At 38.6% G+C, this 12,361-nt stretch overlaps 1 protein-coding gene across 4 annotated transcripts in view; it reads right to left on the reverse strand.

Annotated features, from left to right (window-relative positions):
* Positions 1-12,361, reverse strand: part of Lpar1 (lysophosphatidic acid receptor 1) — a 125,503-nt gene that overhangs the window by 68,701 nt on the left and 44,441 nt on the right. For all 4 annotated transcript variants that reach the window (XM_070011501.1, XM_070011491.1, XM_070011490.1 and 1 more), the window contains exon 2: positions 2,966-3,125. In XM_070011501.1, the coding sequence (XP_069867602.1) occupies positions 2,966-3,010 (45 nt within the window). In that variant the 5' untranslated portion in view covers positions 3,011-3,125. The remainder of the gene's footprint in view (positions 1-2,965; positions 3,126-12,361) is intronic.

Below are 12,361 nucleotides of genomic sequence, written 5' to 3' on the forward strand. Positions count from 1 at the left end.
CACTTCTGAATTTATTAAGTCTTCCACTACAGGATACTGAGAAACTTCTTACTGTTTGGTCTGTAACCAATGCATCAATGAATATCTTTATATATTTATTCCACCCTGGTCTCAGATGAGCACATGTTTTTTTAACATAGACACCGAGAAGGAAACAGAACATGTGCAAAGATGAACAATTTTAATAGATACAGTCATTTTACCATAAAAAGTTTGCACAGATACTCAGGATCACAGATACTCAGGAGTTAGAGATGAGGAAGGCTGCCGGTCAAGGCCAGCTAAGGTGGATATAATCCAGCCATGGTGAAAGCTGTAGGTAAGGGGATCCAGCATCCAGCCCCAAAAGCTGAAATCCTATCTAGTAACTAACTAAAGCAAACAGGTTAAGGGATGGTGACTGCTTAGCAAGAACAAGTTTTCACTCAGGAGTGAAAATAGAAGTATAAATAAATAAATAAATAAGAAAGTGAAAAGGTGAGGGGTGGAGGGAAGGCCAAATGAAGGAGGGAGAAAATTTATAAGAGTACACATTGCCAAGTGCTTATATTGACTCCTCTCTACCTCAGGCATTGCTCAATGTTTTAATTAAGTGACTTATTCTCACGTGTTTATATTGTTTGCCTGCTAACAGTCGCTTGTGTCAGAGGGGTAATGAGCAGGTAGGTTGATACTGTTGGAAATGCTGACAAAGGACAGGGACAGTGGGATGCTGACATGTCTTGTCCAGAACCCAGCACCAAGGCCTCGCTTACTCTACAAAAGGCTCACATAGTGGCCACTAGGAACAGCTGCATTGGACTCTGACATGGTGACCTCGGATGACATACACTAAGTCTCTTCAGTTATTCTCCAAGTTTCTCAGGTACCAAAAAACCCCACTGAGGTTACTAGTAACCAAACAGCCAAAGTAAATGAAGTATTGAATAGGCAATGATCCTTCTGGCAAAAAGAGAAATACACATGATAGAGGAGACACTAAATATTCTGGAAATAATACTAAAAGCATTGAAGAGCAGCATGCATTTTATCCATGTGATAAAATAAAACCTGAAGAGGTTGTTTTATTGGTTTTTGGTTGTGATTCTGGGACCTGAGCTCTCACTCAGCTTTTTCCCATCATAGCTAGCACCCCACCAGTTAAACAAGGTCCCTGGTCCAACATTTTGCAAGTTAACTGGAGATCAAAGTCTCAAAGACTTCAAACAGAAATCCTCCAGATCTCAGTCTCCAAAATAGCTAAGATTATAGATAGGCATGTACCACCAAAGCCAGATCCTCAGGCCTTTTAATTTTTTGAGGGGGTGGGAGGAAAAGCACCCATAGGAAATAAAGTAAAAATGTCCTCTCCTCTTTTCTCCCTCATTTTCTTTATTCCTTCTTAAATTAAAAAAGAAAAGCAAGGTGAGTACCATGTCTCAAGCATATAGTTCTAACTACATAGCAGAGACTGAGGGATTATGGTTCAAGGCCAGCTCAGGCAATAAAAGTTGGCTAGACTCCATCTCAACAAACGGTTGGGTATAGGGGTATATGCCTATCATTCAAAGCTACCAAGAAAACACAATTGGGAAACAGGAAAACTGGGTGTGATAGTACACATCTTGTTGTCCCAGCAACATGGGAGGATTGCTGTCCAGGGCTGGCCCTATCTCAAAAATAACAACCCCATAAAAAAGACTAGAATTGTGGCTCAAGTGGAAGAGAGCACGCCTAGCTAGTGAAAGACCTCAAGTTCAAGCCTCAGTATTGAGGCTTGTGAGTACCTAACTTAGGGCCTGGACTCTGTCCCTCAGTTTTTTCACTCAAGGCTGGTGCTCTACCACTTAAGCCACAGTTCCATATCCAGATTTTTGGCAGTTAATTGGAGGTAAGTGTCTCATGAACTTTCCTTCCTAGGCTGGCTTTGACCTTGATTTCGAGAACTCAGCTTCCTGATTTGCTAGGATTACAGGCATGAGCTGCCCTCACGTATCTGGCTGACAAAATTTTAGCATCTCGCAAAATTATACTGAATAAAAAACATGGAGTAACATTCCATACCAAAAAAAAAAGGAAATTCCAATCAACATGGCTCTTTATTATAGTTATACAGTTGTTCTTTAATCTTTGTCTAAATGATTATCAAAACTGAAAGATCCTCCTCTTGAAGAGTAAAGATCAAGGAAGATGAAATGGGAGTAAACTACACTTACACTTGAGTTCCTTCTGCATGCTTTTCATGTGTTCTGTCATTTAATCCACAAAAAACATGTGAAGACCAAATGAGGGAAAGGAAATTGACAATGAGAGAGGGGACCATGACTCAGGCTCTTTGTTCAACAGTCCAAGGTACAGGGTTGTCAACTGAAGCCTAATGACTCCAAAGTCTGTTCCTATTGTACCATACAGCCTGCTGAGCCCCACAGAGTCCAGTGAATACTCCAGAGAGCAGGTTGTACAACAATGTGAACAGAGACATCCCAGACAGCAAAAGTACTTCCTAGAAACTGTTCAAAGGTTTCTAGAATCAATTTTGTCTTCCAATTTCCTAGAAGAGGAGATACTAGTTACTCAGAAGATGCTGAGGCAGCAGTGGGATACTTACCAGATTCAAGTTACCCTGAGATATTTCATTAAACAATAACAACAACAAAAACTGAGAAAGGAAAAGCAGCAAAATTTGCCACGGACTTGTCTTGATTTGGAATTCAGCATCCAGAATAAGAGTCAGGCATCCTAAGTGCTGAAAACCAAGGCCCTCTCCGAACAGAGGCCAGTTCACTAAAACCATTGTTCATTGTTCCAGCTGCTTCCTGAACTAAATGGTACCTGGCTCACAAAAGCACCATTTTCTAAGTACCCACAAAATTATAATAAGAGAACTATACATAATCCCTAGAGTGAAACACACCTTGTGAAAATCAATTTAAATATTTGACCAAGCTGTGATTAGCCTAAATGGATGCTGGTCTGAATCACTTACCTGGGGCTGTGAAATTACAGGAGTGGAAGTAGAGAAGGCAGCCATGATGGTCCTGTAGTTGGGGGCGATGATGAGGCCCCAGCTCCACAGTTGCCAGACACAGGAGGCAGGGCTCACGGTTACTGATCAGATTACAGTCATGCTAGGAGAAATACAGTGCCTGTAAAAGGAAAGAAAACTCCACAGTTGGTATAAGAGGACTAGCACATGAGAGTGATGCACTGTTAATCAGAGGAAGAAAAGACCCTCATACCAAGTACCAAATACTAGCTTCATAAAAACAGGAACCTGGTAAGGAAGATCTAACATCTGAAAATCAAGACTTCCTTCTCACTTGTCCAAATGATGTAAAGAGGATGTATTTCCATAGGATAAATTCAATTCTGAGGGCCAGCTTAGAAGTTCTGGGGAGATAGCTTCAAGTTGGGGGGGGGGGGAATGAAGAGATAGGGAGAAGAAACCATCCTGTTAAAAGAAATGTAAAGAGAAAGAAAGGGAAGGGAACAGGAAAGGGGGAAGGGAAAGGTAAAAGGGGAGGGAGGGAGGCAAAAGAAAGAGAGAGCGAGCGTCTGGCACTGGTGGCTCATGCATGTAATGCTAGCTACTCAGGAGGCTGAGATTTGAGGATCACAATTCAAACCCAGCCCAGTCAGGAAAGCCCATGAGACTCCAGAAAACCAAAAGTGGAGTTATGGTTCAAAGTGACAGGCTAGCACCATGAGCAGAAAAGCTTAGGGACAACTCCCAAGCCCTGAGTTCAAGCCCATGACCAACAAATAAAGAAGAAGATAAGAAAGAAAGAAATTAACATTTTGAGCTAACAGTTTGCATCTAAAGGGTAAGGGGAACAAGGGAAACAGAGGACTAACATGATTAGAGATGACCCAGTTCAGCACTACCCCTATGTGGATGAGAAAACTGAGAAGGGTCTAGAATCACACATTTCAGTCAATGGAAGAACCAGGATTAGTGCAACCACAATTCCCATTCCAGTAAGAAATATAAGATGCATATTTATATTTCTTCAAGAAAAAGAAGGCAAAACACCCCAACATCATAGGAGGAAATTACAGAGTAAGGCAGCTATTCAGATAGGTGTCCGGTTGGGGGCTTCATAAATGAAAATTTCACGAGTGAGGAAGAGTGCATTTCTAACATCATTTTGATAGCCTCAAAGAGAGGATGATAAATAAACACAAAGTATAACTATTTTCTTATTAATATATCATTTAAGAAAACTCAAAAAGCAACTGGACACAGTGGCTCATACCTGTAATCCCAGCCATCTGGAAGCTGAGATTCGGAGGACTGTGGTTCAAAGGCTGGGCCATAAAGGTATCTAGAAATCTCATCTCAATTAATGTTGTGGTGGCATGCACCTATGATCCTTGCTAGGTAGAAGGTAAAGCTGAGAGGCTATGGGTCTGAGTACAGTCCCCTGAAAAAAATGTAAGGTCTTACATGAAAAATAACTAAAAACACCAAAAGGGCTAGGGGAATGGCTCACACAGTAGAGTGCTTGCCTAGCAATGTGTGAACTAGGTATGGGAAGAAATCTCAGCCCTCGGAAGGCTAAGGCCAAAGACTTGTGAGTATGAAGCTAGGATTTCATAGCAAGGCTCTGTCCCAAAAGTAAATTAAGTAAAATTATTTTTGTAAAGAAAATTTAGCTGGGTACTAGTGGCTCATGCCTCTAATTCTAGCTATTCAGGAGGCTGAGAACTGAGGATCACAGTTTGAAGCCAGCCTAAGCGGGAAAGTCGGTAAGATTCTTATCGCCAACTAACCATCAAAAAGCCAGAAATGGAGTTATGGCTTAAGTGGTAGAGCATTAGCCTTGAGCAAACAAACTAAGGGATAGCATCCAGGCCCTGAGTTCAAGCACCAGGACCAACAAAGAAGAAAAAGAAAAAAGAAAACTTCAGAAAGCTGCCATATTCCCGCCAGAAGAGCCTGATCCTAGTTCTATAGTTTGGTCCAGAAGAAGAAAAAATTTTGCATTGAGAAATTAAGAAAACACTTTGATTTTGAAAATATTTTCATTTTTAGATAGTTTTCATCCCATGAAAGAATCTCCTTATGTTGAATCAAAAGTTATTCATTAAATTGAGCATGATGGTACACATCTATAGTCCCAGCACTGGGGAAGCAGAAACAGGAGGATTGCCAGTTTGAGGTCAGCCTGGAACAAAGCAAAATCCTGTCTCTAAAGAAAACAAAAAATATTTTATTTTATTTTATGGCTGGTCCTGGGGCTTGAACTCTGGGCTTAGGCACTGTCCCTGAGCTTCTTCTGCTCAAGTGCTCTACCACTTGAGCCAAACAGTACCACTTCTGACTTTTTCTGAGTAGTTTATTGGAGATAAGACTCCCATAGACTTTCCTTCCTGGGATGGATTTAAACTGCAATCCTCAGATCTTACCTCCTCAGTAGCCAGGCAACTGATTATAGGCATGAGCCACCAGTGCCTAGCTAAGAAAAATAAAATTTTAAGATATTTATTGAACATCTGTAGAAAACTCAGGGCATAGTGAATAAGAGTTAAAAATATCTTCTAGCTTCCCAAACATACAAGCTAAGGCCTAATACTTTTCAACTCTTGGAGAGTATTTCCCATCCAGTAAAAAGTAATGAATCAGAGCTCATAAAGATCCAGGCCTTCTGTAGTAGGAATAGTAAAGTTGGACAGTTAATCCCAGTCCTTTGATCTCAAATCTTACAGTGCTTCTCTATGTTAATACCACCAGGTAGGCAAACCACAAGCTCAGAAGAGCAGATTTTATAATAAATGACTTAAGATAGGCAGCAATTTCTACGAACTTTAAATTGTCATTTTTATTTTTTATACATTCTTCATACTATATTCCATCACTATAGGTTTTACTCATTTTAAATAGTGGAACTTTTCAATTCTCTTCTGCTAGAGTGATTATTTTTATTAACCAAATAAATAGTGAAGTTCTCCAGCTATTTATCCTAGGACAACAATTAACATTAAATTCCACATCTGCCCTGAGACAATGCCAATGTTCTCTTCAGTTCTACTTCTAGAAGGGCAAAGAGTCCCGTTGTTTATACACTTGAATTGAAATGAATGGTCCAGGGAAAAGACTATGTGCACAGGGATACCTCTCTTTCCATGACAAAGGTTCACCCTAAGTAAGTTACAGGATCCCAGGAGGCACTGCTTTATGCTGAGCATATTCCTGGCATCATTTTGTGACTGCCATGCTCTTATTTCTCCTTTCTCTTTCTTATATATGAATTATAAATTCTATTAATTATATAAATTACATTGCTCTATGTAGGATCGACAGATGAATGTATAAATAGCCTGATAACAAAAATAATTAAAAACAGGCCAATGAGATTTCATTCCTAAAGACTCATAGTATATAGGGGCTTGGGCACTATCCTTGAAATTCTTTTGCTCAAGGTTAGCATGCTACCTCTTGAGCCACAGCTCCACTTCCAGCTTTTTGGTGGTTAATTAGAGATAAGAGTCTCACAGACTTCCTTACAAGAGCTGCCTTTGAACTGTGGTCCTCACATCTCGGTTTTCTGAGTAGCTAAGATTACAGGTGTAAGCTATCAATACCCTGCTATGAAAACGATTTCTGATATAAAAATACATAGTGTAAAATTATATTTAGACTATCACTAAAATATTGAAGAAAATTTAGCAAATGAAAATGTGCTAGTAAGGCTCAAGAACAATTAAAATTATAAGTTGAGGGAAGAAAATACAATTTCCAAATAAGAAATCACATAGGCTCAGTCCTCTATGCTAGGTAACCAGAGAAATGGCCAACTGATTACAAGAACAAGAACTATCCTGTTAGACACGGTGGTACACACCTGGCAAACACTCAGGAGACAGAGGCAGGAGGATCATGAGTTTGAAGCCAGTCTACTTACATACAAAAATAACAATTAACAGCAAACAAACAGAAATTATCCTGACTCAGTCCTAGAAACTACACAGTGCTTTCAACTATTGCTTAAACCTCCAAAAATATGTACTTGGATAAATCAACTCAGGAAGTTGACAAAGGACTAAGGCTCAATACCCTCCTCATGAGAAACTGCAATTGCACATGCAGAAAAGAAGCAAACAAAAGCCCTACAGACCTGGACTAGTGCCCTTAGTTCAGCAGGATAAAGGCTGTAGGGAATTAAGTCTGGAAGAGAGCTTGGTGTATTTAAAATACACTAAGTCCTTAAAAAGGACTCCTGGCTCCAGAGGCCAACCCAGCAAGTAATCTCTGGCTGAGTAGTTACTGCTGACTTACATATTGCTATGAAGAATGCACCAGAGATCTGTGAGAAAAGAATTTTAGTAGCCAGCCTCTGAGGAGAGCAGCCATGCCAAGTGACAATGACCTTGCTAATTACTAAGTGCCACACCAAATATCTGAAAGCAAGTGTTTGATTTGAGGCAAACTTCTATTTGATTACTCCTAGAGTTGATGCTGGCTCCTTCCCCAGGCCTCACAGGAAGATAAATTTCTAATTGGTAAATTAATCTACTTCAAACCTAACCCTTTTCCTTATTCTGGACTTCAGTCAAGCAATGACTCATTTAAGTCTCTTAATAGATCTCCAGCATAATGGGGAGAACCAACAACAGAGCATTATCTAATTCTGAACATGCATAGGATTCTGTCTTCAAGGTAGCAACAGAGAAAAATCCAAACCCATTAAGCCAAGAAAATATGTTATTATAGTTCAAAATGACGGACTAATCTAGAATTAGAACAAATACTTGCTTAAAAATAAGTATTTTTCTTAAAATTCTCAGGAACATAGCAGTATCTTTGAACATGGAAGGACATGGAAAGAAATATAGGGATCAGAAAAGAGTTTCCATTAGCCAAAAAGATAAAAAGAAATGAAAATATGAATTATGAACTTGAAAGAAATTTCATAACCCCAAAACTAGAAACTCAAGATGAGATAGAGGCAGGCCAGATCCCTCACTTGGCTTCATTAGTATCTGTCTCCCTATAGAGAGAACTAACATCTTACTCCAGGCTTATATACAGTTAAGGCATAAGATGATTAGATTTTCCTCTCTGGAGTCTAAGCAAATGAGAAGATTTTGCAATAGTTAGCATGAAGAAAAAGATGCTGCTCTCACTGAAAGAAAAACAGGATGCTTAAAACGAATAACTCAAAATTTAGAAGGGCTGGAATGTGAATTTAAGAATTCAGCCCAAAATATAAAATAAAACACAAAGAGGAGGAATTCCAGAATGAAGGAGTAAAGGAAAATAGGGGGAAGGGAGAGGAAATGTCTCAAAGCATTGCCATCAGCAAAGGCTCACCTGTTTGTTGAGTGTAAGAGCCCAATGTGTACCTTCCAACCCAGATTTTAGCAGATCCACACTAAGCATGTATCTGGCTTATGATAATATGATTGGTTGTTTTTTTTTAACTGTACAGCTTTCAAATTAGAAGGCCCTGGGGATAGTTCAGTGATACAGAATTTGTTTAACATGTGTGAGGCTCTGGGTTTAAGGCAGCACTACAAAAATCAATCAATAGACAACTATTTTTTAAATTTAAAACAGTGATCATTTAAATCAAAAATCCTATAAGACATCACGAGATGAGTTGGGAAACTCATAAACAAAGGATGAGGAATCAAAGTCTTTGAACTCCTCAGTAGCAACCCTGGAAGCTAGAAGACAGTGAAGCAATCACTAGGAATGTAATTTACAACCTAGAATTCAAGGGGAGGATATTCTTTCAGGGACATGGCAAGGAAGATAAGGAGAAGGAAGGTGTGTAATGTCTGGAAGTTGGAGATCAATACAGAAGAAAAACAAAGGGAATTCCTGACATAATTGTGAAAAGAGAACCCTGAATAACAGATAAGAGACTCAAAAAGCAGTACTCATAGACTATCCATCTAGATACATCACTTTTCTAGACTAGAGAATTTGGTTTAAAATAAGTAATATAAATACAGAAAATAAAGAAAGCATGATAAAACGATTAACTTAAATGAGATAAAAAATATTCCAAATGAGTGAAAGGATTCATAGAATCCTACATGGCTCAGGTCTGAATGACATTTCAAGGTCATCACCACATTCATCATGAATACTAGCTACGTTAGTTACTTTTACTGACCAAAATATTTTACAGAAACAACATAAGGAAGGAAAGATTTATTTTAGCCCATATGTTCAGAAGGTTTGTGCCATCATGATAGGCAGAGCAGTTCACACCATGGTGGCCAAGAAACAGAGAAGGAAAACACAGGAAGAGGTAGATAGAGCCCCCAGTATGACCTCAATGACCTACTTTCTCCAACTAGGCCTCATTTCATATACCTTTCACTACCTTTCCCAACAAAGGCATCATTGAATTCATCAAGGGATTAATGCATTGATTAGGTCAGAGCCTTTATGATTTAATTGTCTCTTAGAATATCATCATAGACACACTCCAAGGTATGCTCTACTAACCAATACAATCAAGTTGACAACCAAAATTAACAGCACCAACCTAGTCAAAATCCTGCCCAAACCTACTGGAATGATGAGGGATGGGCTGGGAAGTAGTGTAATGGCATCCTTTCACCTGGGAATCTCTAAAGATTTACAACTTAGCAATCAAAAAGTAGAAGAAAAAGAATCTCAGAATTCCACATATCTGAAAGTAATGTATCATATGTCATTAAAAAAATCTTAAAGAGGTAAAAGTTCTAGGGAGCAAATCAAACATAAAAACCTAAAATTGACCATGGTAGCCGGTAGCCTTGGGTGAGGCAAACTGGTAAGGGAGAAGTGAGAACTGCTTTTTTTTTTTTTTTGCAAGCCTCACAGAGCTATCTCATTTACCTGATGCTTAAAGTTACAAGCACTTATAACAGGTAAAAAAAATTAAATTACAAAATGAAATACAGAACAAATACAGAGCAAATACTACATTACTGTTAAGCTAAGTTTTCAACTACTAAAACCAAAAGTGTCACTTAGTTGTTGCCATAAAAGTCTGGCTTAGAGAAACAAAGGCACATGTATTTGTAATAATGAAATACATTGGGTCAATTAAAAATTACGTATTCAGAACATAGAAAATAAAGTTTCAACATAAGAATGATTAGCACATAGGAGAAAAACACATGAAACACAAATTATCTAGCAACAGAACTTTCCTATCTTCTGCTTTTAAAACAAACAAAATGATAATAGAGTATAGTCATAGAATGGGCAAAGAACTTGAGTAGGAATTTCTTCAAAGAAGCTATAGAAATGGCCAACACACACAGTATTTTCACACACAAAAAAAGAAATGGCCAACAACAACAAAAAAAAGGCAACAAAAAATAGGTGTTAATGTGATGTGAAGAAACTAGAACCCTTGTGCACTGTGGGCAGGATGATAAAATGGTGTAATCATTATGGAAAACAGTATGGAGGCTCCTCAAAAGACTAATAATAGATATGATCCAGCAATCCTACTAGTGGATCTATTTCCAAAAGAAAATCATAATGTTGGAAAGCTATTTGCATACCCATGCTCAAACAACATTATTTATAGTAGCCAAAAGGTAGAAGAAACCTAAGTGTCCAATGATAGATGAAGACATCTAAACAAAATGTAGTACAGGCGTTCAATGGAATATTTTTATGCCTTTAAAGGTAAGGAAATCCTGACACAAACTATGACATAAGTGAACCCCGATAATATTATATACAAAATGAAATAAGCCAGTCACATGAAGATAGAGCTATATGATTCCAGTTAGTTATGAGGTACCTAGAACAGTCAAATTCATAGATGGAAGATACAATACGGGTTGCCTGGACTTGAGGAAGGGAGGAAAGTTTTCAGTTTATAAGATTTTGAAAGAATTCTGGAGACTGGTTGCACGCTATGGTTTAAATGTGTTTGTGTGTGAATGCAACCAAGTGTGAAGTCAGCAGTGCACGCAGAAAAGTCTGTGATTTTCTATCTCAAATAAACAGGCAAAATAGTCAGGTTGGATGAATGCTCACGTGGTAGAGCATTAGCCATGAGTAAAAAAGCTGAACAAGAGAGAAAAAAAACCAAACAAGAGTATGAGCCCTGGGCATACAAGAGTCCCACACCCAGCACACATACATACATATATAAGGAATGATTAAAGTTCTATATTCAATCAAGCTGTCGTTTACTTGCAATGACAAGAAAAAAAAGCACTTTTAAATATAAGATTAACAGAATATATCTCACCCTGTGTTATGGTTTGAACATAAAATATGCTTGCTTAACAGCTGATAGGTTTGAGGGAAGTTACTGGATCATGAGGGCTCTGAGCTCATTGATAGATTCATAGCTGAAAAGGACTATTTGGAAGAGGTGGTGTCTAGTGTACGAGGCAGGCAGGCCTGATTGGAGAAGATGAATGCCTTTGACTGGTAGAACTTGTCCTTGTCACTTCCTGTCAGTCTCTCTGCTTCCTGGCCACCAGGAGGTGAGTAGTTTAGCTCCTCCTTGCCATCCTCCACCTAGATGTTCTGCTTCAGCACAAACCTGTAGCAATGGAGCTAGTGGACCAGGAAATGAAACCTTGGGAACCATGAGCCAAAATATAATCTTTCCTCAAGTTGCTTTTCTCAGATCTTTCGTCACAGGTATAAAAAATGACTAATACATTCTGTCATCATACAACTATTCAGATGACAAATCACAATAATATGCTCAGGAGAGCTTTGGTCTAAATTGATTGTCAATCCACATAAACACAGATGATATGTGATGATAATGATAACCAAAATTGCAGTTATAACAACTGGGGGAAAAAACTTTTATAATCAAAATACATACAACTAATGAGCTAAGATTAAAAAAAAAACCCTCAAGGCAAAGAGCCTTTGGGAAAGACTTAGGTTTCATTTAAGTCTTTACCTTTTGGGAAATCAATACTATTTTATTTCTAAAGTTGAAAAAATCAAATGGAAATGGAAACCAAAAAGGAAATGGAAGGAGAAAACAGGCTTGGGGAAGAAAGGCTATGTTGACCCTCTCATCCAGATTCCCCATTCTGTCTCCTGGAATATTGGGGGGGGGGGGGAGGGTGGGGAGTGGCTGGCAACAGCCCAGCAAGGATGGAAGAGGAATGATCAGTCCATGTGCTTTACATGCAGAGTCAGAACAAAGATTAGAAACCACATGAGAATTCAAGTACATTTCTCATGTTTTGTTGTAAAATACCAGATTTTTTTCTCTTTCTCTGAGTATCCAGCCTAAAATATTGCTTCAATATCTTCACTGAAGTCAATATATTTTGTGCTCCTAACTCCTTTTGTTGTTGTTGGTGGTGGTGGTCATGGGGCTTGAACTTGGGGCCTGGGCACTGTCCTTGAGCTCTTTTGCTCAAGGCTAGTGCTCTACCACTT

Source organism: Dipodomys merriami, unplaced genomic scaffold, assembly GCF_024711535.1.
Source record: "Dipodomys merriami isolate MVZ:Mamm:240054 unplaced genomic scaffold, mDipMer1.0.p SCAF_11, whole genome shotgun sequence".
Lineage (NCBI taxonomy): Eukaryota > Metazoa > Chordata > Mammalia > Rodentia > Heteromyidae > Dipodomys > Dipodomys merriami.